General features: G+C 44.6%; 1 protein-coding gene across 5 annotated transcripts; it reads right to left on the bottom strand.

Moving 5' to 3' along the window:
• Nucleotides 1-7,980: 7,980 nt before the first annotated feature.
• brd1a (bromodomain containing 1a) lies at nt 7,981-23,803 on the bottom strand. Of its 5 annotated transcripts, none has more exons than XM_069700259.1 (13): nt 23,715-23,803; nt 20,927-22,328; nt 20,420-20,588; nt 19,906-20,037; nt 19,639-19,767; nt 17,843-18,155; nt 17,427-17,741; nt 14,777-15,397; nt 14,107-14,248; nt 13,711-13,844; nt 12,174-12,283; nt 11,594-11,748; nt 7,981-10,064 (listed from the first exon to the last, which is right to left on the bottom strand). In XM_069700259.1, exons 2-13 carry the CDS (start codon nt 22,315-22,317, stop codon nt 9,881-9,883), a joined length of 3,795 nt encoding a protein of 1,264 aa, XP_069556360.1. In that variant the 5' UTR covers nt 22,318-22,328; nt 23,715-23,803; the 3' UTR covers nt 7,981-9,880. The 5 variants fall into 5 exon arrangements, with proteins under 5 accessions (XP_069556360.1, XP_069556362.1, XP_069556361.1 ...); XM_069700261.1 differs by having other exon boundaries at nt 20,432-20,588; XM_069700260.1 differs by lacking the exon at nt 23,715-23,803 and having other exon boundaries at nt 20,927-22,334.
• Between the last annotated feature and the right edge of the window lie 277 nt (nt 23,804-24,080).

Below are 24,080 nucleotides of genomic sequence, written 5' to 3'. Positions count from 1 at the left end.
GCAGGTGCAGCTACAACCCCCCCTACCACCACCACCACCCACCCACCCGCCCACCCACACCCCTCCCGCCCCGTGCGCACAAAACAGGCAGGCAAGCGTGCGTGAGGGGGGGGGGGAGGCGCATATGCCGCAACGCACACCTGTACATCAGATCCATACGCGTGCATCAAAAATAAAGCTGGCGCGGTGTCACACCTGCTCTCTTTTCACTCTGGTCTTCCACGTGCGCAAATCCCTCCCCGCCCGCCATTCTCGGGAAAACACAAAACGGCACAATCGCTCTGTGACACAGATCCGCACATGATCTCGCCACAATGCAGCGGGATAGAGCTGCTGCTCCAGAGGAGGTAATTCTGTTTCTGTTTGTTCGACAGAGAAAAAAAGGGAGGAGGAGGAGGAGGAGGAGATGGAGGTGGAGGTGTGTGTGTGGGGGGAGGGGGTATAAATCTAACATAGGGGCCCCCGTGGCAGAGCCCCCAGGATCAAATCCAATTCTGGCAAGATACACATTAAGCCCCGTCAATCACAACAGTGTCCTTGGAATGCGGCAGAATGGTGATGAGAGCAGCAGGGGAGTCTCTTTTCCACAAGAGCCGGGATGAACCCACTTAAATCTGCGCGGGCACATGCGAAGAACTCCCGTCACCCCGTAGGGGTGTGTGTGTGGGGGGGGGGGGACGCACGCTCGGCTCCACCCGAGTGCAGACGCACGTGCGGCGGGAGGACGACGGCCCACGCAGCTGCGTCGCAATTCAAGCACCTTTACACCTCACTGTGTTTCCATTCCCGCGTCCTCCGGCGGTGTGGAAAAGGATTCACGCCACATTTCAACCATGTGGAGAGACAACACATAATAAAACAAATAGGCATTAACCCAAATAGTTATTACGGACCGCTCGTACGTTTCTAAAGAGGGGGGGGGGAGACTGTGTTTCCGGACGCCCGCCGACGGCCTTTTAACGCAAAGACAAATACGGATTTTGGAACCGAATGCTCTCGTTCGGTCAACTGTCTGTTCGGCCACGTCGGTCAAACGTCGGCGCGCGGGCTGTCCCGCCCCCCCCCCTCCCCCGAAAGTCCACGAGTCGCCGCGGGAGGAGGGCGGGGTAGCGGAGGCGCGCGGAACCTCGCGCGTCTCGACTTCCTCCGTCAGTGAAGTCTGCGGGACGCGTTCCCCCGCCCCCCACCCGCAGAAAGGGGCGCGCCGATGAGAGCTCGCTCCGGACGCCGCCGCGACCGGTCTGATCTACCTTGGCGTCCGAAATTGGCGTCCGACATCAGGTTTGTGCATTCTTTTTTTCCTCACACGAACCCCCCTTGGACAGCACCGAATCACGCGTTCCAAAAAGCAAACAGCGCACCCCGCGCGCAGCCCAAAATGCACATCCGAGATCTAATTTCACTTTCAGCAGAGAGGAAAATCACACGCTGTTTGGCTCCCAGCTTGGGTTCACTCAGGCTTCAGTGGAAGCGACAGTTAGCCTATTTACTTTTATTCTGGACTTGTGCTAATTATCTTAACTACACAAGTAATTATCTTCCACATCAAAGGGCCATGCTCTGAGTCCTGCTGATCCCCTCCCCCCCCACCCCCACCCACCCCACCCCACCGCCACACACACACACACACACCCACACACCCACACCCACCAACAGACCGGCCCACAAGCCAAGAAGCCAGCAAAGCCCCGGACACACACCCCGCCATCACCACGGTTTCCAGAGCCAGCTGAATCATGACATTAGCAGATAATTAGGCGGTCGCCTCACCGTGTTTAATGGAGGCACGTGTGACGAGCGCGGCCGACTCCGGTTACAGAGCGAGAATCCGGAGAGATATTATACCCAGATTTTAACAGCAGCTATTAGATCTCAGGTGTTAAGCTGCAGCCGCGGTGAAAGCCCGCGTAGCATTTTACAGATTAGCAGTAAATAAATATCATCCCATGGGATCGTTGATTACTTTTTTTTTTCTTTCTTTCTTTCTTTCTTTCTTTCTTTGGCTTCATCCCTGCAGTGCTGCTCTTTCATCTCATCCGTTGGCGGTGCCGTTTCTGATCACAGTCCACTCTGCTCAATGACCACTGGAGCTGCTGGTTCGACGGCTGCCGGCCAAAAAGCCAAGACTCGTCGTGGCGGAGCCCCGTGACCGGGAATGAACAGCTCGTATTTGTGCGCGTCTGTTTTCAGTCACTTCATCTACTTCATCCACCGGTGCCTCGGGGCTCCTGCTTCTGCAAACAGACAATAATCAGGTCATCTGGCGCGCCAATCCTTCATTAACAATATAACGATAATCTCTGCAGGAACATGCGACTGTAGGGTGAAAAATTTACATGAACTGCATTTAAATTCCTTTGAAGTTGTTTGTTTTGCTCACCTTGGAAACACACTATTTCTACTTCTCCTCTGTGGTACGAAGTAAACGCACCCCATAAATATTTATCTACCTAGGGCCTGTGCTATTCTGGCCCGGTGTTTTGAACATGGCCACTGGAGATTGGGCCTATCAGGGACCCACGGAGAGAGAGACAGAAAGAGAGGAAGGTGGGGGGTGGGTGGGGTGGTGGACGGGGGTAAAGAGAGGGAGCGAAGGGAACTGGAAAGGGAGCGGTGGAGGATAATATTGGTGTGTGTGTGTGTGTGTGTGTGTGTGTGTGTGTGTGTGTGTGTGTGTGTGTGTGTGTGTGTGTGTGTGTGTGTGTGTGTGTGTGTGTGTGTGTGTGTGCGTGCGCCAAAATGGAAAGTGGATGGTTTTTGAGATGTTTAATGCAGGAGGATCGGGGCACGGTTCAGAGTGCGTTTCCTTTACGAGTCACCTCACACACCTCCGAACTTCCAGTCACACACACACGAGTGTGCGAGTGTGAGGAATTTTCTAAAAAAAGGGGGTTTTTTTTCTGTTTGTTGGAAACACCTTTTTTTTTTTCTCTCTTAAATTCAAGGCGGAAACACTTTCTAACCTCTTAAACCCAAGAGAATTCTGTCTTTATTTAAAGCCGGATAACTTTTATGACAGGGACCCGTAGGTTTGAATAAATTACAAAGAGCTGGACGAAGCTGAAAGATATCGATACATGTCGGTGACAAAACAAAACGATTTTCTCCGACCGCAAAGTCGCTGAGAGGTGAAAAATGGAATTTGAATGACGCCCAAGTACAAATTATTTTCAATTCGCTTTCTGTTTTACTTCATCAATTGATGTTTCATTCTATAAAATGTGGAGGGAAAAAAAAACAGGAAAAAAGTGTCCGCCACAACTTCTCAAAGACCAAGCTGACGTCATGGAAACATAAAAATAATGACATTACTTTACTTTTCTGCAGTAGAAGATAAAACAACAAAATGTGACGCATGTTTTTACTATTTTTTTTTCCTTAAAGTAATAATCTGGAAGAGTTAGACTCAAATAACTATCACTGAATGAAGTGACGCACTAATGAGTGCGTGGCCCACTGATGGAAGTCCTCGTATTTGCGGTTGTACCACCTGAATGATTTCACCGTTTCATGACAACTGAAAATGCAACTGTCGCAAGTTTCACACCGTCACCGACCTCGTTCACGCTTTAAGATGATACAAACGATATCCCGCCACAAAAAAAAAAAAAAAAAAAAAAAAAAAGCCTGAAAATCCAGTAGCTAAAACAAAAGTACGGAGAGTTACTGCAGTGGAGAGTTTCACAACACGCAAAATGCCAAATTAATGCAGAATAACACTGCAAGGGACAATTGATTCAATATCTGCCAAACCTCTCATTAACTAACATTACGCACGCTATGCTCATACACCTACGCAGAAAAAAAAAACCAGCCATGACGAAGCCTTGGCAACATGGTGAGAGTGTGCACTATCTCACTTGGGTTATCACTGATGTTACACCAGCTCATCTAGTCACTTTGGTGTAAATTGGCAAGTTTCAAATCATCTCTTTCAAATCAATTTTTTTTGGTCTGAACCGGTCTGAACCGGCCCTTGGAGAGAGTAGGCAGAGCTAAAGCGACAGGCTTGCTCTTTATCTGCCAACTGTTTGGATCTTTGGAAAGTGAATGCCAAATTCTGCAATTATCACTTATCGCTCCAGGTGCCGAAGACGAAGAAACAAGAGATCTACAGTGGGTACGGAAAGTATTCAGACCCCTTTACATTTTTCACTCTTTGTTTCATTGCAGCCATTTGCTAAAATCAAAAAAGTTCATTTTATTTCTCATTAATGTGCACTCAGCACCCCAGATGTAGAAATTTGTGCAAATTTATTAAAAAAGAAAAACAGAAATATCACATAGTCATAAGTATTCAGACCCTTTGCTGTGACACTCATATTTAACTCACATGCTGTCCATTTCTTCTGATCCTCCTTGAGATGGTTCTACTCCTTCATTGGAGTCCAGCTGTGTTTAATTAAACTGATTGGACTTGATTAGGAAAGGCACACACCTGTCTATGTAAGACCTTACAGCTCACAGTGCATGTCAGAGCAAATGAGAATCATGAGGTCGAAGGAACTGTCCAAGGAGCTCAGAGACAGAATTGTGGCAAGGCACAGATCTGGCCAAGGTTACAAAATAATTTCTGCAGCACTCAAGGTTCCTAAGAGCACAGTGGCCTCCATAATCCTTAAATGGAAGAAGTTTGGGACGACCAGAACTCTTCCTAGACCTGGCCGTCCAGCCAAACTGAGCAATCGTGGGAGAAGAGCCTTGGTGAGAGAGGTAAAGAAGAACCCAAAGATCACTGTGGCTGAGCTCCAGAGATGCAGTAGGGAGATGGGAGAAAGTTCCACAAAGTCAACTATCACTGCAGCCCTCCACCAGTCGGGGCTTTATGGCAGAGTGGCCCGACGGAAGCCTCTCCTCAGTGCAAGACATATGAAAGCCCGCATAGAGTTTGACAAAAAACACATGAAGGACTCCCAGACTATGAGAAATAAGATTCTCTGGTCTGATGAGACCAAGATTGAACTTTTTGGCGTTAATTCTAAGCGGTATGTGTGGAGAAAACCAGGCACTGCTCATCACCTGCCCAATACAATCCCAACAGTGAAACATGGTGGTGGCAGCATCATGCTATGGGGGTGTTTTTCAGCTGCAGGGACAGGACGACTGGTTGCAATTGAAGGAAAGATGAATGCGGCCAAGTACAGAGATATCCTGGAAGAAAACCTCTTCCAGAGTGCTCTGGACCTCAGACTGGGCCGAAGGTTCACCTTCCAACAAGACAATGACCCTAAGCACACAGCTAAAATAACAAAGGAGTGGCTTCAGAACAACTCTGTGACCATTCTTGACCGGCCCAGCCAGAGCCCTGACCTAAACCCAATTGAGCATCTCTGGAGAGACTTGAAAATGGCTGTCCACCAACGTTCACCATCCAACCTGACGGAACTGGAGAGGATCTGCAAGGAAGATTGGCAGAGGATCCCCAAATCCAGGTGTGAAAAGCTTGTTGCATCATTCCCAAGAAGACTCATGGCTGTACTCGCTCAAAAGGGTGCTTCTACTCAATACTGAGCAAAGGGTCTGAATACTTATGACCATGTGATATTTCAGTTTTTCTTTTTTAATAAATTTGCACAAATTTCTACATTTCTGTTTTTTTCTGTCAACATGGGGTGCTGAGTGTACATTAATGAGAAATAAAATGAACTTTTTTGATTTTAGCAAATGGCTGCAATGAAACAAAGAGTGAAAAATTTAAAGGGGTCTGAATACTTTCCGTACCCACTGTACATGATTGTTACATTAAGAACTGACAGAAACGATTCATCATTTTATTTTAGCTCTACTTGTTTCGCCTTTATTGTGATAAAAAAAAAAAAAAAAAAAGGCTTTACTGTATTAATAAATCTGGAAGTAATGGCAATAATACAAGCAGGCATCTTTGAGGGGAGTTCGTGGTCAGAAAACTGGCACTGGTTCAGCTGTGAAATGAATATGTGCCTCATGACTTGACATCATTCTGTTTTAATCTGGTGAGAAAAGCCCCAAAATACCAGGGACCCATGTTGTTGGTTTTTTGGTTGTTTTTTTTCCCTTATCACCAAAATCGGAAGGAGGCACAGGAAAAGTTATCAGGAATTAGTTGCCAGGTCTTGACACCCGTGTGCAACACAAGGCAGTTCTCGCTGTCACCTGCTGACATGGTACAAGTTCATAATAATCAGATGCATGCAAACCCGTGTGCGTCCTCATGCCTCATGCGGAGGGGTGTTACCTGTGCGGGAACGTGACATTTCCTCCCTGAACCCTGGTGACACCTCTGTACAAATGGAGGGGGGTTGGATTATATATATATATAGATATATCTGCATATATCTATATATATATATACACACACACACACACACAGCTCCACAGGCTTCCATGACATCAGAGCCCTCCACCTGGATGTTAGTGCCACCGGCGGCCTCCTGCTCCGCCACTCTAATGAGCCCACACCTCAACTCCAGTCAAAGTCATCGGATGACACCGATGCGGGGAGATTGATATTCACGCTTGACTCGCCGCGCGTCCTCTCCACTTGACTGCGAGTGTTTACCTCCCCACACAATTAGTATCTGGTGAAGACAGACAGACGAGAGGCAGGAGTCAGACTCCGCATTAGCTCCAATTGTTTATGAAGATGGGAGATGTCTTTCAGCAGTGGCTTGAAGGTGGCTCCGTGCATCACGGGGGCCATTACCGGTTCATTTAATCCCCGTAAACCTGCTTTACCTTTTCTGAATGCCAGTAGCTTGAAATAACAAAAGGCTGTATTGACTTAAGCAGAATGCATATTTCAACAGTTTCCTGGAAGATTTGCATCCAACACGTGCTTCTTCTTTCTTTTTCTTTTTTGTTCGGCCTTCCACAAGTGTGACAGGTTCAGGTTGAACTGCAGCCCACGCACCATCTCCATAACCCTCCACCTCTGTTAGCTCACTTTCACGACACGCTCTCTAATTCACCATTTGAACACTGATAAACACGCTTTATGTGCTGCACGCTGACCTGTGAGGAGGAGTGACTTGGAGGCAGGTAGACTCTCAGGTTAAAAAAAATAAAAATAAAAAAAAAAAACTCCAGCGGCGTCTCTGCGAAAATGGAGGGAGTTTTAGTGTGGAGCCACAGCGCCGCTCTGTGGACGGATTTAAAATGGTCGCCTCTTTCTGGACAGCTAAGCAGATTTTTCTCCACATTTCAGTCAGATATAGTACCCCCCCCCCCCCCATTTGTTTTACTTTACTAGTGTTTTTTTTTTTCATTTCATTTCAAGGTTTTCAGTGGCTTAAAGTCACAAAGCACATTTATTTAAAGACCATTTTGAAATACTTGCAGGCCTATTTGAGTATTTCTGTCACGCTACTTTATACTTCCACATTTCAGAGGGAATTACTGCACTTTATTCCTCCACTACATTTATTTATACCAGCTTTTGTTACTTTTCAGATAAATATTTGGTGCAATGGATACTATAACTAGCTTTTAAAATACAAAATATTGCTTAACGATGAAACCTTTTCCAACCTTTTTGGATGTCTGCGTTATTAACAGCTCCACCAAACACTGACTTCTCGCTCTTAATTTATTTTATGGTTTCACTTTGTAGTAATAGTAACATGTTGCTTACGCACTGATGCTTTAGTATTAATAATCTAATGGTGTGACGTACTTTAATCATATATCAGTCACAGGACCAAACCAGAACTTGTACTTTAATATTTTGATGTACATTTTACTGCTGTTCTTTTACTGATGCAGGATTTTTTTTTTTCCTGCAGCACTTTTGGTTTTACATTTCTGTAATGTTACTTTTACTCTATTAAAGAATCTGAATACTTCTTCGCATGATTGTATTCTATAAGTGTCACTCGTCATGTTTCAAACGTTTGATCAAGAGCGTAGGGTGTCACAATGCAAGATATGTTCCTGTACTCAAGTAGTCTTAGACTGTTGCGCTGATAGTTTTACTTAAGCAAAGAACCACAGGTGGACCTGACCTTTCACAGCAACAGGTTTCTTATTCCAGAAGAGATAAACACTTTACTGGCAATTTAGGAGAAGAAACTAATCATTTCAGTGACACAGTTCATTAAACATGTTTACTAGAAAGCAGGATTTTTTTGGGGGGGTTATAGACTGTAAAAATCATTCGAAGTGTGCACCTGCAGTGTGTGTATTAATATAGGTAAAAATGTTCATATTTGTATTTTATTTTTTGTTTTGCTACAAAAAAAAACAGTCCCAGCAATAGTTTGTATGACCTGATTAAAAAAAAAAAAAAAAAAAAAAACTACTACAGTTAAGTACAAAATGAAATATACCAAAACTACCCAATGCTACCCAGAAACAAAAGGCAACAGTATAAAATGAAATGTTTGGAAGTCTACGACTACAAAACAAAGTCAGAAAAAGTTACTTAAAAAGAAGGCAAGTATCCACCACAAAATGTGCCACTTTACCACAATCAGTTTGCACATCTTTCCTCAAATATAAAGTAATGCAAATACTTTACAATAAGTTAACGCAGGCACGTCCCCCTATGACTACAGCAAAACCAAGTAACAGTCAAATGCATCACATTCAAAAATACACTTTACGTTTTTGTCTTTTCTTCTTCTTTTTTTTGGCAACAACTTCACACGTCACACAAAAAAAAATAATCAAACATCAAAAAAAAAAAATCAAAAATAACGTCTGGGTAGCAACATTTTTGGTTTCTTGAGAACAACATAAGCTCTGTGTCCACAACATCAGCCTGTCTATACGAACTTCAGAGACTTCCATACTGTATACCATGTATTCAAATCATATAAATATATATAGGAACAAAAATAGACTAAAACTATTTTTTAATACAAAAAGGATTAATGCCAAATGGAAGCTTACAATATAAACTTCAATAACTTAAAAAAAGGAATACTTTCATACTTTTCAGAAACATGACATTTTAGCCCTAATCTCCTTTAATTCTCAGGTTTTTGCACCTTTTTTTTTTTTGTATTCTTCTTGATCATACAGATCTGGCAAAACAGCACTCACACCTTAGTGCCAAGAATGCATCAAGTATAAATACTAAGAAAACCCCTGTACAGTTCCCATTTCTGTCAAAACTACAAAATAAGTTAGTGTCAGGCAACTGTACAGATTATTTACAGTTTAAATACAAAGGATGGTGTTTGTAAATGGAGCTGATTTGACAATAGAAATGTGACCTTGAAATAAAACACAGGCTTTGGCCATGAATTTGATACAACTGGAAAAATCTTCATATAGCCATGACATTTAGGATTTCAGCTGTTTACGAGCTACTTTTGAACAACTAAATGCACAAATGATGATCGGCTACCTGCCAAAATATCGGATATGTTTAAAAACTCAACGGTTGGTTAGTTTCTAGTTGTAACTACAAGTCCTGACACCGCTGACAGGTTTGGTAAAGTTACCGAAATGTTTTGAAATCTAACACTTTTACTTTGAAATGATAAATTAAAATAGGGGGGGGGGGCGGTGGTGGTGGTGGTGGTGGTGGTGGTGCCAAAAAGAGCAGTCTCTTAGCACAGTAACGAGCCTGGAGGCGGAGAGGATAGACATTCATTTGAGCAGCAGCCGTATATTCCATCGGCACATGGTAAGGAGTGTGTACGAACTGGAATGGATGAGGATGAGACACCGCCTGTTCCAGCAGCTGTCCCAGTAAACATTTGAGTCTCCTGCAGAGACAGAGGGGGACGAGGAGTGGGAGTGGGGAGGTGGGAAGCTATTTGGTACAGGAGAGGTACAAATCTGTGTTTTGTGTGTGTGTGTGTGTGTGTGTGTGTGTGTGTGTGTGTGTGTGTGTGTGTGTGTGTGTGTGTGTGTGTGTGTGTGTGTGTGTGTGGGGGGGGGGGAGGAGTCAGCGTCAGTCCACATCACTGAGGTCGCTGACTGGCTCGTCCTGCACGATGCTCAGGTGGTTCATGGCACGGCTGAAGGCGATCTGGACGGCCTTGCGAATGCTGGATGTGCGACCCTCCATCATTTTGATCTTGTCTATGGTCTTGTCCATCCCCAGAGGAACCATCTTGGATCTAGGAAGCCACTGCCTGAAGGGGCAAAAACAACACTGGTATTACATCATTGCAGTGGTAGAAAATAACTCTCCACAGGAAAGAAAAAAAGAAAAAATGGGACTTAGTGCCATAATCTAATCAGAAAATTGCCCTTTATGCTTTAATTAAAGCAATAAAAAATTTTTACAAAAAAAGCGCAGTCATCCTGAGTCTCACCATTACCATCTTGTTAGATGTTAAACTTTTTCTTTCTTTTTTTTTTTTCCACACAAGATTTAAACATGAACAATACCAGGATGAAACTACTGCAGCTGAAAGGTTAATGCAGTTATGTTTCTGTCACACCAGTGTTTTAAGATCTGACTTAAACATTTAGCCACAAGTTAATGTTAACGGAGTCGGGTTTGGGCTGTTAACTTAAAATTATTCTAATTACTGATGAATCAATTACTTTTTATATAATGTATTCATCAGTAAGTGTATAAAATGACTGAAAACCAATTACTACGAGTTCTTATTTCCCCAGAGAACTTCATCAAATTGACTGATTCATTCAAAATCTAGTTTCAATTTACAATAATAATGAAAACTGTGAAAAGCAGCAAATCTTCAAATTTGAAATGTTGTAATCAGAAGACGTTTGACATTTCTCCTCAGTAACCAGCTTTAGTAATTACATGATTATGAGGACTGTTGATGATTTCCTGTCCGTTGACTACTTAATTAATCGATTAATTGTTTTAATGTTTTTTTGGAGAAGCCGTCTGGTTTTGTACGTGAACCAACAGGCGCAAATAAGACACGCAAGTTCAAAATCAAAGGTTTCCTGCAGGGAAACAGGGGAACAGTTGTGCAAGGAAAGTTAGAGCCCGACATGTTTGTAGATATCGGCCCAGCACAGAAACGTAGTAATGGAGTATATATTTTCTAATATGATTTTTTTTCATATATTTATATTTCATATTCTTGAAATTGAAATTTTTCAATTTACAGGTATTTATAATCATTACATTGCCAGTGAAGGTCACTGTTTTAGTGCACTGCACTTCATTGCAAACTGTAAAATGTCCTGTCTCCATTACAAATCTTAGTTTGGTCAAAATATTGGATTTATTTTTAATTTACTGCCTAATATCAATATCGGCCCCAAAAATCCAGAATCGTTTGGGCTCTAAAGTAAATTGTGAGGCAAATTGTTGGGAAGGAAACGTTGAAAGTTATACTGTTCTTTTTAATACTTTACTTTAATGATTTAACTACCCATTTTATGACTGACATTGTTTTGCCACATTTTGTCAGCTCCCGGGCTCCACCGTGCTCATTTCAAGATGTGGAATAAAGACCAAAAAAAAAAAAAAAAAAAAACAAATGTCGTCCCGGTGAGGCAGTCCAGGTGAAACTTTCCAGCGCCTCTCAAGCCGAGAGCCGTTTGTTGTCTCTTGACAATTGATGTCATGCAGCCGCGGGACAATAATGATTGGCTGGCAGGCAGGTTGACAGGTTTTACCCTTGTAAGAAGCCCCGCGTCAGCTTAAATCACTCCTGCGGAGAGCGGCACTCACCAGCTGCGCTTGTTGTCGAAGAAGAGGACGAGGTAGAGTTTCTCTTCGGCTTTGTACTGCATCTGCTCTCCGATGCGGAGCACGTCCATGGGGGGCATGGGGATGGACACCCCGTTGTGCTGGCAGCCCACACGCGGCATGTGCGGGTCGATGATCTACACGCGGGCGGGCAGAGGCGACAGGGGAGTTTTTGCGTCGGCAAAATCGGGACAGTCACACGCGGAATCGGTGAAGCATACGACAAAACACGTCTGTACTGTCTACACACGCGCACACGCATGCACACTACCAGCTCGTGGCAATACTTTTTTCCTCATCTGTCCTTTCATGCAAAGATCACTGGTTTACAGTCAAAGAGTGCCACCTAGAGGAAACACCGAACACATCGAGGAGCAGGGCAATCTATCAATCTGCCACCTAAAAAGAAACAGCTGGAGTGAAACTACTGCTTCATCCTGCGGGACAAGAGTGTCGTAATCAGGTTTCCGTGTGTCCCAAACTCAAAAAGGTGGCAACAAAACTTCAGAGAAAAGGGACTTTAGTCGGCGACTGTCACGCCGTCTCTCCCACAAACACTCACCAGGGCAGGGTAGGAAGGGTATCCACTACATTTGGCCCAAACTAGCTTTAGGGGTTCCAATGCAACTGTTGCAGCACTAGCGGGCATCCAAATATTGCTGTTGCCAACCTCTATGGAAGCGGGAACAACACCAAACAAGTCATGTGTGGGTTTAAACACACACAGAAACACACATTTAATAAAAAAAAAAATAAAAAAAAAGCCATGCCGTAAAATGCACGAGCACACAGCGGATCAGGGTGGGAAATTAACTTCGAGAGCTGCAGTGATAGACAGATTACAAAATTTACCCGGCACTTTTGGCATTTAATTCGCCAGATGTGAATTTTAGATGAGGGGAGAGAGTCCAGATGCTGACTGGTTACATGCCGCGGTGGCATGGCGGAGTACAAAGACTCGTCGGTCACTGTCAAAACTCACAACAACTTGACTGGCAGCTGCTGTTAATTTCCAACCCTGCTTTTTATGTATGTATGTATGAATACCAGGTGTCCGCAAGTTACATAAAGTTAAACCTTGAAGACCAATTGAAGAGGTAGAAGTACGATATGCTTTTCATAGCGAGAAATAATATAATTTGTGACATTTAAAAAAAAAAATGCGCAGGACCTGCAGACATCTGGGAATATACACAACTACTTACATTGTTACTCACTAGTCATACTGAATGACACGAGCCACAATAAATGTCCTTACATTTTGTTAATGTAAACCTATTTTCACCGACTGATGCTGGCACACCATCGCCGGTATATATTTGAACTAACAATATATTTGACCCTATTTTCTAATAACTTGCCATGCGAGTTTTACTGGCCTAAATGTATTGTAATTTCGTATTTGTTGTTCGGCTTCAAATCACTTGCCTCAGTACATACTAGAGCCTTGAACGATTCATCAGCCGGCCGATATCGGCCTATTACAGATGCATCGTTATTGTCGATATGTCGTTTGGTGGCGTGTACGCTGTTTGATACGTGTCGACATCAAAACTTTTCTTTTTTTTTTTTAGAGCGTAATGCAGAAAAAGATGCTTGGGAAAAATGTGTTTGTGTTTAAAAAAGAAAAAAAAATATGATTATGAGTTATTAACTTATTGTTTCAGTGCACTGACTATCAGTAAACTATCAGAATAATATAATTTCAAATGTGTTTTATGATATATATATATATATATATACACTATCTGCTGTTATGTCCATATTGAATGCGTACATCTTTCTCACAACGCTACTAAATTGGAGGACTACATACAAAATGTGCTTTCGGTGCACATTTTTATAAAGAAACGGTTTTAACTCAAAATGATACATTTTAGTGTTCACCTCTAAACTCAAGTTTCATTCAGGTCCTACTTCATAGTCTCTGCTTACAGAAATGGAAAACCATTTGCACAGCTGTGTGTTATTAATGGAGTATATAACATAGCAGAAGTTACTGAAGGACAACATTCCAAATTAATGAATTATGAGTATCTCATTTAAAAATGTTGATTGACACCCACACATGCAAGTTATTTTCACAATGTGGTCGTTACCGGCAGCGATCCGTGCAGCTTTTGCAAAGTTCCCCGTTTCGATGCAGGCGATTAATTCGCTCTTATCGTCCACAGTGTTTCTCCGAACCAAGGCGGGTTTCCCCTTACCACATTTTGGAAGACTGAGAATGGTGCTAAAAGCAAAACAGAAGAATAAACAAAGTCAACTTCATTATCTAAATAGCTGGTGCCATGATGTCTAAAAGAAGTGCAGTGGACGAACAGCTGACGAAACACCAACAACTGGCACCGAGTCTTTCGGCTTTGCTTCCAGTAGGCAGCAGTGACATCATTTACTTCTTCTTCATTGATATTTAGCTGCAGATTCTCAGTGACAAAACACCAAAAACAAGTAAAAAGTATGGATTATTGATTAATACATATGGGGGGGATTACCTGGTGCTTCCCGGCAGACTGCTACATGAGGAGATGGAGGACTCGGAGGCGCAGCGTCTTCGCGCCTCCACAGGTCTACTGCTTCTACCGGTTTCCTGTAGCTCCTTCTCCTCTTCCACCTCCAGAAAACCACTTGACAGGCCTGAGAGAAGCCAGAGCAGAGATTCACAGCACCAATTACATACATATAATGCTGCGATCCGAAAGCCAGCGGTCGGAAGCAGAGCCACTCCTGTCAAGTGATGATGAAGCTACGGCTTGTTCGGCCAATCGCTAATCCAATTTAAGCAAATAGAATAAACAAGCGTCTGCTGTTATTTACGGTTGTGCTCTTTGGAAGTTGACTGTGATGGGTTGTAAGCAGTCCAAGAGCTAATTGCAATGTTTACACTGCCAGCTTCAGTGTTTGGCAGTGAAGCTAAATACAACTGGAGTGATTTAATCACAGCGTTGGGAAGAAGAAAAAAAAAAAAAAAAAACCTTCACGTTCTCATGTACCAGGAAACAAAAGCAACGTAGAACCATGCGGAAAATTATGAAGGTCCTTGAAAGTCTGCAAGTGACTGACTGTAAAGTGATGAAAACCTATATGGCGCTCAATTGGCCAGATGTAAATAATCACAGCTCATTCAAAAACTCAGCTCTATTCGGTTTGTTTTTCTCTTCTCACCCGTATCAAGTCTTTTAACAGGAGACTCGCCCTCGCCTTCCTGCTCTCCTCCCTCCTCCTCCTCCTCCTCGCTGTCCCTGCTGCCGCTGTGCTTCCTCTTCTTGCTGTGAAGCAGCGTCTCCAGCCTGGGTATGACCACCGACAGGAAGGATTTGGAGCCCAGCTGCGCGCCGTCGTCGTCTTCCTCCTCCTCCTCCTCCTCCTCCTCTTCCTCCTCCTCCTCCTCCTCGCCCTCTTTCCTGTCGGCTCCGTCGGACCCCCCGTCCCCGCTCCTGGGGGCCTTGAGTGGACTGGCGGCCTTGGACTTGCGGAAGAGGACGGCGGTCCGGCGGTTGACCGTGCCCGTGGGCTCGGCGAGGGTCGACGTGGCCACCACGCTCACGTCGCCGTCCAGCAACGCATTCTGCAGGCTGCCGTGGGAGTGGCCGTTGAGGCGTGGAGCAGAGGACAGCAGGTCGGGTAGTTCCCTGTCCAACTTGACTCGCTTGCTGTGAGTCCTGTCTTCGCGGTCTGGAGCGGCATCGATCGGTTTCAGGGTGGGGGGCTCGGGATCCCTGTCTGAATGGATTAGGGGAGGTACGGCGTCAGAAAGCTCCAGTTTAGGAGGAAGAGACTTGTCTCCTGTGAAGCACAAAGACAAACAGTTTATAGTTGGAATTTAGACGATACGGCCAACAGGCATCGTTTACTAAACTGTGACAAAATAGTAGGGCCGCCCACTGGAAGTGGAGGACTGGAATCGTCTGCATTATCTGAATGCAGGAAAGTGGATGTGCAAAACCAAAACCAAAAAACAAAACAAAAAAAAAGAACAAATAGTTACATCAATTGAAAATCCAAATCTTATTTCACTGACAAAAGTTCGGAGTCGGGTACAGCCATACTGATGAGCACAACATCCTGTGTATTGTCAATATTATGGCAGTTATCGCAAAATATTTTATTATTTTATAGCACTGTTATTTCGTTGTTTTCTGGATGCAATTTGTCGGTTTTATTAATATTCTATTATTCATATAAATATTGTTCATTTCTCTTTCCTCATCGTTACTAGTTTGAATTTGATAAAAGTAAAATGTAATCCATTTGAGACTGTGAAAGTATAAACAAAAGGCCAGTCACGACAAAGACCACAAAATACAACCTACAGCCATTGCTACTAATAATGCGCTGCGATGCCCACACTCTGCAGAAATGCTGACACTGCTAATTAGCATTTGGCTCGTATAAGTAAAACAAAGTACCGTTTAGTACACACAGGGACACTTTTATAAATAAAAAATGAGAGCAAAATGACTTTTTCTCCTTTGTTTGTTTGTTTTTTGTTTTCCTTCCGCATACTAGCTCGTTAGAATTCCATCTTTTCCAGACTTCATGTGACTCGGCGAGTGTGCCGAGTGAGTTAAAGCTCAAGACAGCGACTGCAGTGACACGGTGGGACGCCGCAGTCGCACCGAGTTGTCATAACCATGTTTACAAATGTTAGCATTGATGCCCGTAGGTTATTTTGTGTGGACGTGGATAATGGCGGTTCCCTGGATCCATTCAGGGATCAGTTCCGGAAGAAGACGCGAGAACAGTTTTAGGATTTACCAGCACAGCTATCGCTTCCAGGTAAACCTCGAGTTGTTCCTCTCCGCTTCAGCGAGTTGGAATAAAGACTGCACACTAGGTTTTGTGTATCAGAAAGCCAATTAAAGCAGATTTTTTTTTTTTTTTTTCCAACGCTGACATATTTGACCGTTTTCTTTACTTTCACTCAGTGAATTACACAACAAAACTGCAGAACGTTCCATCTGCAATGAGCCTTTTTGGATTTTTTTTTTGTGACCCACGTAGTGTTTGCTGGACCCATTGTGTAAAAGTCAAGCTGTACACTGCTGCTATAAATATTCTCAAAGTGTGCCAAATGTGGATGAATTACTTTTGGAAAGATAAGTCACAGCTAATCCAGTTGACTGTCTGTGATTATTTTATATCAAATAATGGCATAACTGAAGAGTGTTTTCGCTCTTTTAGTTTTGTAATAAAAGTTCATATTTACAACTAGAACTCTAACAATCTTTCAGCTGAAGGATTTTATCAGCCGATATTGGCTTATCGCAAACAGACATTGGCGTATATGTTGTCCAATAGGAAAGCTTTTTTTACTTTTCAGAAAACAATGCAGAAAATATTTTTCGGTTGATTCATAAATTGTTGTATTTAAAAAAAAAAAAAAATAGTTATTCATAATTATCACATAACCAGAAAGGTTTCGCACTGATGTCCTTTTGGACAATAAAGTTCATCGTTACACTGTAAAATATCCTCCTTCCATTACGCAGCTTTTTGCACGAGCGTTTGATCACCAAAATTCTTTCGATATAACAATATCAAAAGGTTTTTTTTTATTTCCGGTATCGGTATCTGCGTCAGTCAGGCTCTATTCGCAGCTTTAAAGTCTAAAATAAACATGTTTAGGTCAAATTTTCCCAAAACAACACAACAGACGCTCACCTCAATACAAACAGGGCAGGTTTTCTAATATAGTAGCCTGATATTAAGAAGAAGGCACACACTGTGACTTATTTGCTCTGCGTGGTTGGAGTGGAACTAAAGTCTGATCTCTGACCCGTGCTCCAGCGTATTAAAAGAGATCCATACATACCCTCGTCCTCTGGGAAGTGTCCGTTGGGCTTCAGCCTGGCTTCTTTAGGTCTACCCAGCTGTGTGAGGCAGGGAGCCGACGAAGACGACGTTGACGGAGACGTGGAGGAAGAACAGTGATGGTGGGAGGGCAGGACTCTCTTCAGGCTCATCTCGTTGCGCACGTCGTTGATGGTCTTTTTGAGCAGCTTGAGGCGCTTGCTGCGAGAAGGACTGGACTTCATGGCGCAGGTCAGATCGAACTTCTCCAGAAGCTGCTGCAGCTGCTTGTCCAGAGACAGATTCTCCCGATTGGCTGGCACGAGTAAACGGTCCACTGCGGAAAGAATTCAAACAGGAAAGGGATTTAAACAGAGTTGCCCTGACTCTTGACGACACAAACACATCGCAGTGACGCGTTTTCTGCCTCGGCCTCACCGTCCTCCCACGAAAACGACGTCGCCGCTTTGATTTCGGGAGCTTCGGCCAAATGTGTGCCGCTTTCCGCGTCGAAGCCGATCTTCTCCACATCTCGCCGGGCCTTTCTGAGCAAGGCCCCGCCCTGGTCTCGGAGTCGAATGGCTGCCCGGTAGAAATAGGTGTCCTTCGAGTTATATTTCATACAGTTATCGACAATGAGGTTGAAGTCGTCCTCAAACTGATCGAAGTTGTTGTAGCTCTGGGCGTCGATGCGCTGCCTCATGGTGGAGAAGTCCATCGGGTGCTTGATGTGGTCGAGGTAGTCGGGCACCTGCGGGAAGATATCATTGATTTTTTTTTTTTCAAATGACTTCAAAACTAATAAATGAAGAAAATTTCATGAAATAATAAACTCAACAATCTTGTCAAGGTGTGATTATCGTAGATGTCGCATCTAACGTCAGACAATAAAAGACAATAATTCAGACGATCTCAAAAGTCTCTACTGCTAATATAATGGACTCCGGGTAGAAAGACGCACCCGACGTGGGATTTGAACCCACAATCCCTGATGAAGAGTCTCGTGCTCTACCGACTGCGCCAAAGCCGGGGGACAGTTGTCTGTTTAAGGAGGGGGGGGGGGCGAGCTAGCTAGGCACGCTAAAGCTAACACCTCTCACCTTCTACGGTCCAGCAACTGCCACAGAAACTTTATCTCAAGTTACACATTCCACTTACCAGGAAGTCACATTGCTTCGCACCATCCACACAAGGAGGGGCTGTGATTTATAACCTGGGTCACCGTGGTCAGACTGTGTGACTGGAGAAAGCAGTAATCAGCTAGCTGCACTCTTTGTAATGCGTTGGAGAGAAACTTTGAACAGTTGCGCGGCGACCCGGGAGAAGGAAAGGCTCTGGAGCTTCGCCCCGTTTAAGTGGTCGTTTTTGAGCTCTTTTATTTGTGTCAGGGCTGTTGTGGGGATTCGGAAAGGTGACACAAACGGTGTCAAAATGTTCTGTACCCCCCCCCCCCCTCCCCCGGATACTGTTGTACAATCTGCTTCGCTAAAATACAGAAAGAGAATAAATTGAATTTATGCTTGTATGAGGTACACAAAAACACGCACGTCATAATTTCAGCAAATTTCACCATTTCTGATGAAGTTATCTGGCAATCAGGCAGCACAACGGGTAAAACGGGCCCACGCTACTGCCATTAGTCGGCTTTCGTCCTGACAGCGGCACAATGGCAAAGTGCGAAGGGGTGTGTTGAACCAGTTGGTCCAGTTTGAAGAAGCTTTACCGACCGGTGTGTCACCGGATGACAGTTTAAGTCCTCCTACTTGCACTTCCTTCAAACCCTGCTCATTGCAGTTGTCCGTCTTGAGCCGTGACCGGTCGACATTGTCCGAGAGCAATTAGCACGATGGCGCAAGGCGCACGCCGCGAAGTGTTCTGCTTTGTCACTGGCTCGTGTCTCATGAGGCGAATGGAACTGCGTCGAGTTTGCCACAAACAAGTTAGAGCCAGAAACCGTGCTGCAGTTCTCAGCTTTTACGTGCGGTAAATTAAACAACGGAACAACAGACCAAACAAAAGTGCATCCACAAAGCAACAACAACAAAAACTAAATCGTCTCTTACAAAGTGCGACATTTGTGAACCAGAAAATGCCACGTGTTGAGGTCACGCTACTTTTCACAGGCAAATGTAAGGAGGACTCTGTGACATCTAAAGGCAATACAAGAAAAATCCCGTGTGGACAACTGCGACGGCAAAATGACAGGGAGCGTTCAAGCGTCCGCTGTTGCTCACCTCATCGATGTCGACCGGCTGGGTGAAGATCCGAGCCTGGTCTTTCGCCTGGAGGTGGTCCAAGAGGGCTCGGAGCAAAATACTGAAGGGTGTCAACTGCATCTCTAAAAGGGTCTCGTGGAGTTTAATCTGCACACACAGCACGACAGAGAAAAAAAAAAAAAAAAAAAAAGACTTGTGAGCAAATGACAGTTTCTCTGGCTGCTGCCAGAATATTCAAATCGACAGAAATCTGTCCATCCATGCATCGGTCCTTTCTCTCCTCACCTCTTCCCTCTTGAGCTTTTCCCTCTTGCGAATTAGTTCCAGCAGCAGTCGGGCTCTCTCCAGGTCGTGTCGGAGGCGGTGCCATTCCTTCAGCTGTTCCTTTAATGCCCTGCTTTCCTCCTCACTCTGCCTCTGGGGAAGATATTTCAATAAAAAAAAAAAAAAAATACATGTATAGAAGAACTGAATGGAATAGAAAATCATCAACTTGCACAGACGGTACTTATTTCTTAAGAAATTATTTTTACTATTCCTTAACGGTGCACAGATCTACATTTTGCAGTTAATTTACATGTATACACGCACGTTGTTAACACAAGTGGTGAGAGCGTGTTCAAATAAATAATGAAAAAAAAACACACAAAAAAAACGCGGGAAAATGTAAAAGGTTTTACAGAAGTGTGAGAACGCTGAATGTACAAATGATTGTAATACATATTTAAAAAGGTGTAAAACTACAAATACTTCAGTAAAAGGCAAAAGGAAGACTAAAAGTCTTCTGTGGTTGACTGACAGATGAACAAACCGGTTGCGCATTCCTCTGTGACTGCAGGCTTGTCTGAAGGCGTCTGATGAGGGGCAGCCCGTTCCTGGATTGCCTTTTCAGTGTCCAGTAATTTAGCACCAGCTCCACAAAGGCTTTCTTCTTCTGCACGGACACCTGGTTCAGAATAGTTTGCAACCTGGAGAAGCGGGAGGACAGGTGTTACGAGAGAGGAGTCAACGAAAGAGCGTCCTAAATGTCAAGAGACGGGAGACAGAATTTCACCAGTGAAGTTGGTTTTAGAAAACAGCCTGGGTTTTAAGAGGATTATTCAACTTATCAGCCACAGACAGAATTAAATCAGCACGGCAGCATATCGCTGGTGATGGAAAATACTAGCCAAATCCTTCCAATACCGCCTCTCCTTCACAACGCATCACTGCCTAAAACGTAAATCTACCTGAAAAGTGTACCCTAATATGCTATCCAACTAACCAAATACTGCACTTCTCAGCATAACACAACCAGTAGGTGTACCTGTGGCAAGGAAACGTAGGCACAGTAGTAGGAGCTGCAGCTTCGCTTTCAACTTCAGGCTCAGGCTTCTTGCTTTTACTCTTCTTTTTCTGTTTTCCTTTTGACTGCCCTTCTCTCCCCTTCTCCACTTTCTTACATAGTCCATTTTTGGGTTTGGCAGCATCATAGATGGTCAGAGGCCTCCTTACACAACCATTAGGCATGTGAGCTCCACAGTAGGCTGTCTTTTTCACAGAGAAGGTGGGCTCTCCTGTGTCTGTTACCTCTTTGATCGGCTCCATCTTCATGAAGAGTCCGGCCTTTTGGGCGCAGCTGACATGGAAGGCGGTGTAGCAGTTGGCTTTGTGGCACTGGATGCACGCCCCGACGCCTTTCTCCTTGCAGAGGTAGCAGGTGAGCTTCCAGCGCGCCGGGGGGATGTGGCTGACGCCGTCGATGGGCTCGATGAAGGTGGTGTTGGAGAAGCCCACCTCCGGGACCCAGAGGGCGCACACCACGTGGCCCCAGCGGCCGTCGTCCGTCTTTTTCACTGCTCCACCCTTGTTCGGACAAAGGATGCAGTCCGCGGGCTGCATTGGCGAATGCAGGCAGTGTCTGCAATGCCACTGACCCTCTGGAATGTAGGGCACGCCGTAACATTCTTGGTGCACGGCCACGTTGCACATGTCGCAAAACAGGATGGCGTTGCCGTTGTGGCACTCTCCGTCCATGCAGATGCAGCACACGGCATCCTCGTCGATGGGCGCGTGCCTTTCACTCCGCTGATCCAGACTCTCCAGGTACAGCTCCTTCTCAAAGCGGTCGACGAGGAACTCGAAGACGTTGTGAGACACCTGACTGACGCCTTCGCTTCGCCGTTTTTCATTGACTAAATCCAGCCAGGCGTAGTCTTCCTCGTCCATGTCGTATTCTGTTTCCTCGTCCAGCTCTTCCTCCGTCTTCTCTGTGTATTTATAAAAGGCAGCTGCGCGCTTAGGAACTGCTGGAAGGTTATACTCCACAGTGCGGAATTTGGGCTCAGGAAGCTTTGGGCCTGCAGTGGCACCAGCGTGATGAGCACCTCCCTCTCCCTGGCTGGTGATCCCCAGAGCAGCATTCCTCTTCTCCTGGTTGTTTTTCAGTCTGACCGACCTCAGGAGGACCTGCTGTGGTTTCTCAGAGTTCTCCTTATTGCTGGTGCACTCCATCATCTCCTGTACCATGGGGTCATCGTCCGAGATCACGTCCAGCTTGTCATATATGCTGAGCCGGTGGATGCGGCCATCGATCTCGAACTCCACCATGCGCTGCGCCTGGGCGTAAGTCAAGATCTGCTTGTTGGGCGAGGGCTTGATAGGAGACGGCGGCCTGTGCGGCACCGCAACCCGATGCTGCCGCGCTTTCTTCTTCATCTTGATGCTCCGTGTTGCTGTGGACAAGGACAGTGGCGAGGAACAGTTAAACAAGTAAGTTTAACCAAGGGCATAGAAGACTAATCCAATTGTGTGAAGTCACAAGCCTACTTACACCTTCAGCACTGCCCACTGTCCAAACTTTTTAGCTGAAGAAAACACAGAGCGGTCATTCTGTTGCACACCTGGCAAACTATAAGACTTAATAAAAAAAAAAAAAAAAAAACAACCTGCGTTTGGCCTGCGTATGTATCAATCGGAAAAGACTCGGCAAATCACGAAAGGCTCATCGATATCAAAATGCCTTAAAAAGACACGGCCTGTTCTTTGTGGAGCACCAGAGATCAATGACTATTTTTTTTCTGGTGCTTTAAAAACTACAAAACAATATCTTCGAATAGATATAAAGACCGCAAATAACGCCAGAAAAGTACAAAATGTGGGACTTTTTTTTTTTTTAAGAGTATCCTGTGACATCATGCACGTTTATTTACGGTTGATACAGACTCTTTATTTTCTGCTGCACCAAACATTCAAACTGCAACGCCGGTGACCAAGCCTACATTTTTTTTTTTTTATCCAAAAGGGATACATTTCATAAACAGCATGGGAGAAGATGATCAAAAATAATATAAGAAATAAAACATGTTGGTTTTTTTTTGTTGTTGTTGCAAATAACAACATCTATTCTGACTCATTGCTCAGATAATACTCCCGTTCAACAGGGACAAAACAGCACTTCTAATCAAAAAGCAAACGTCCTCTGGACCACAACACGTGGGGGAAGGAGGAGGAGGAGGAGGAGGAGGAGGGGGGTGAGAAAGAAAAGGTGAACACTTAAGTGGATTGAATGTATTATACACTACTTTAATTCGACTAAACTTGCATGGGATTAAAGAGATGCCTCCGACCGGCTCGTGTTGTGGACCGTCACGTAGTGGCCGGGCTTCTCTACCTTCCAGTTTTGTCAATGAGCTGAGGCATTTAAACGCGGTGGGAGGCGGCCACGCGAAAGGGGGGCATTTGTGAGTATGACTGCGCAGGACTTTTAGCACTTGCCCATTCGGTGCAAACATTTGCAATTTTTTTTTTTTTTTTTTGTGTGTGTGTCCTTCCTCTTCCTCCTCCTCCTCCTCCACCGAGGACTCACACGGTCCGAGGAGCCGCGGTTGCTAACAATAACATTTAGCTGGGCCAGCAAAGCAAAAGCGAGAAGCGCTAACGGAGCCAATGGCGTCAAACAAAAACAACGTTAGCTACTTCCCCTCCTCCTCCTCCTCCTCGTTAGGTCGCGAACATTAAAACACGTCTTTTCGCGGATGCATTAAATGTCTCTTCGTCGTCAACGCACACGGCATCAAAAAAAAAAAAAAAAACACACCAAAAAAAAAGACAAGCACGTACCTCGGCTTCACCCAAAACAGTTTTTCGCTAGCTGGAAGAAGACCGTAGCAATGGCGACACGGCCTGCGCGCTAAGTGGCTCCTTAAGTCCGCGCACGGTGTTTCTCATCCAGCGGGCGATAAGTGGGGGTCTCCTCTAATGTTGATTAAAAAAAATAAATAAAAAAAAAAAAAGGGGAGGGGGGGCCTGATTTGGTGCCTTTTTTTTTTTTTTTTGTGGAAGTTCCTGCATTAATTTCTACAGAGAAGACACGCGGGTGTCGTTTCTTTTCTCTTTTTTTCTGGGCCATATGCGGCGGTGCTGGAAGTCGCTCGCTTGAGCTTTTGCAAAAACAAGCCGACCGGAGAAGCGAATAGCGG

Source organism: Brachyistius frenatus, unplaced genomic scaffold, assembly GCF_029030835.1.
Source record: "Brachyistius frenatus isolate BFR_SWC_R1_liver_20210118 unplaced genomic scaffold, ASM2903083v1 Contig_33, whole genome shotgun sequence".
NCBI lineage: Eukaryota > Metazoa > Chordata > Actinopteri > Embiotocidae > Brachyistius > Brachyistius frenatus.
The sequence above is the reverse complement of the archived record's forward strand: the minus strand, read 5'-3'. Positions and strand labels throughout refer to the sequence as shown.

Excerpts from the sequence above, each read along its gene's own strand:
- brd1a (XM_069700259.1), bottom strand. The coding sequence starts at position 22,317 with ATGAAGAAGAAAGCGCGGCAGCATCGGGTTGCGGTGCCGCACAGGCCG. Across the intron at positions 18,156-19,638 it reads AGCCGGTCGACATCGATGAG|GTGCCCGACTACCTCGACCA; the intron begins GTGAGCAACAGC and ends ATCTTCCCGCAG. Across the intron at positions 11,749-12,173 it reads ACCCTTCCTACCCTGCCCTG|ATCATCGACCCGCACATGCC; the intron begins GTGAGTGTTTGT and ends GCCCGCGTGTAG.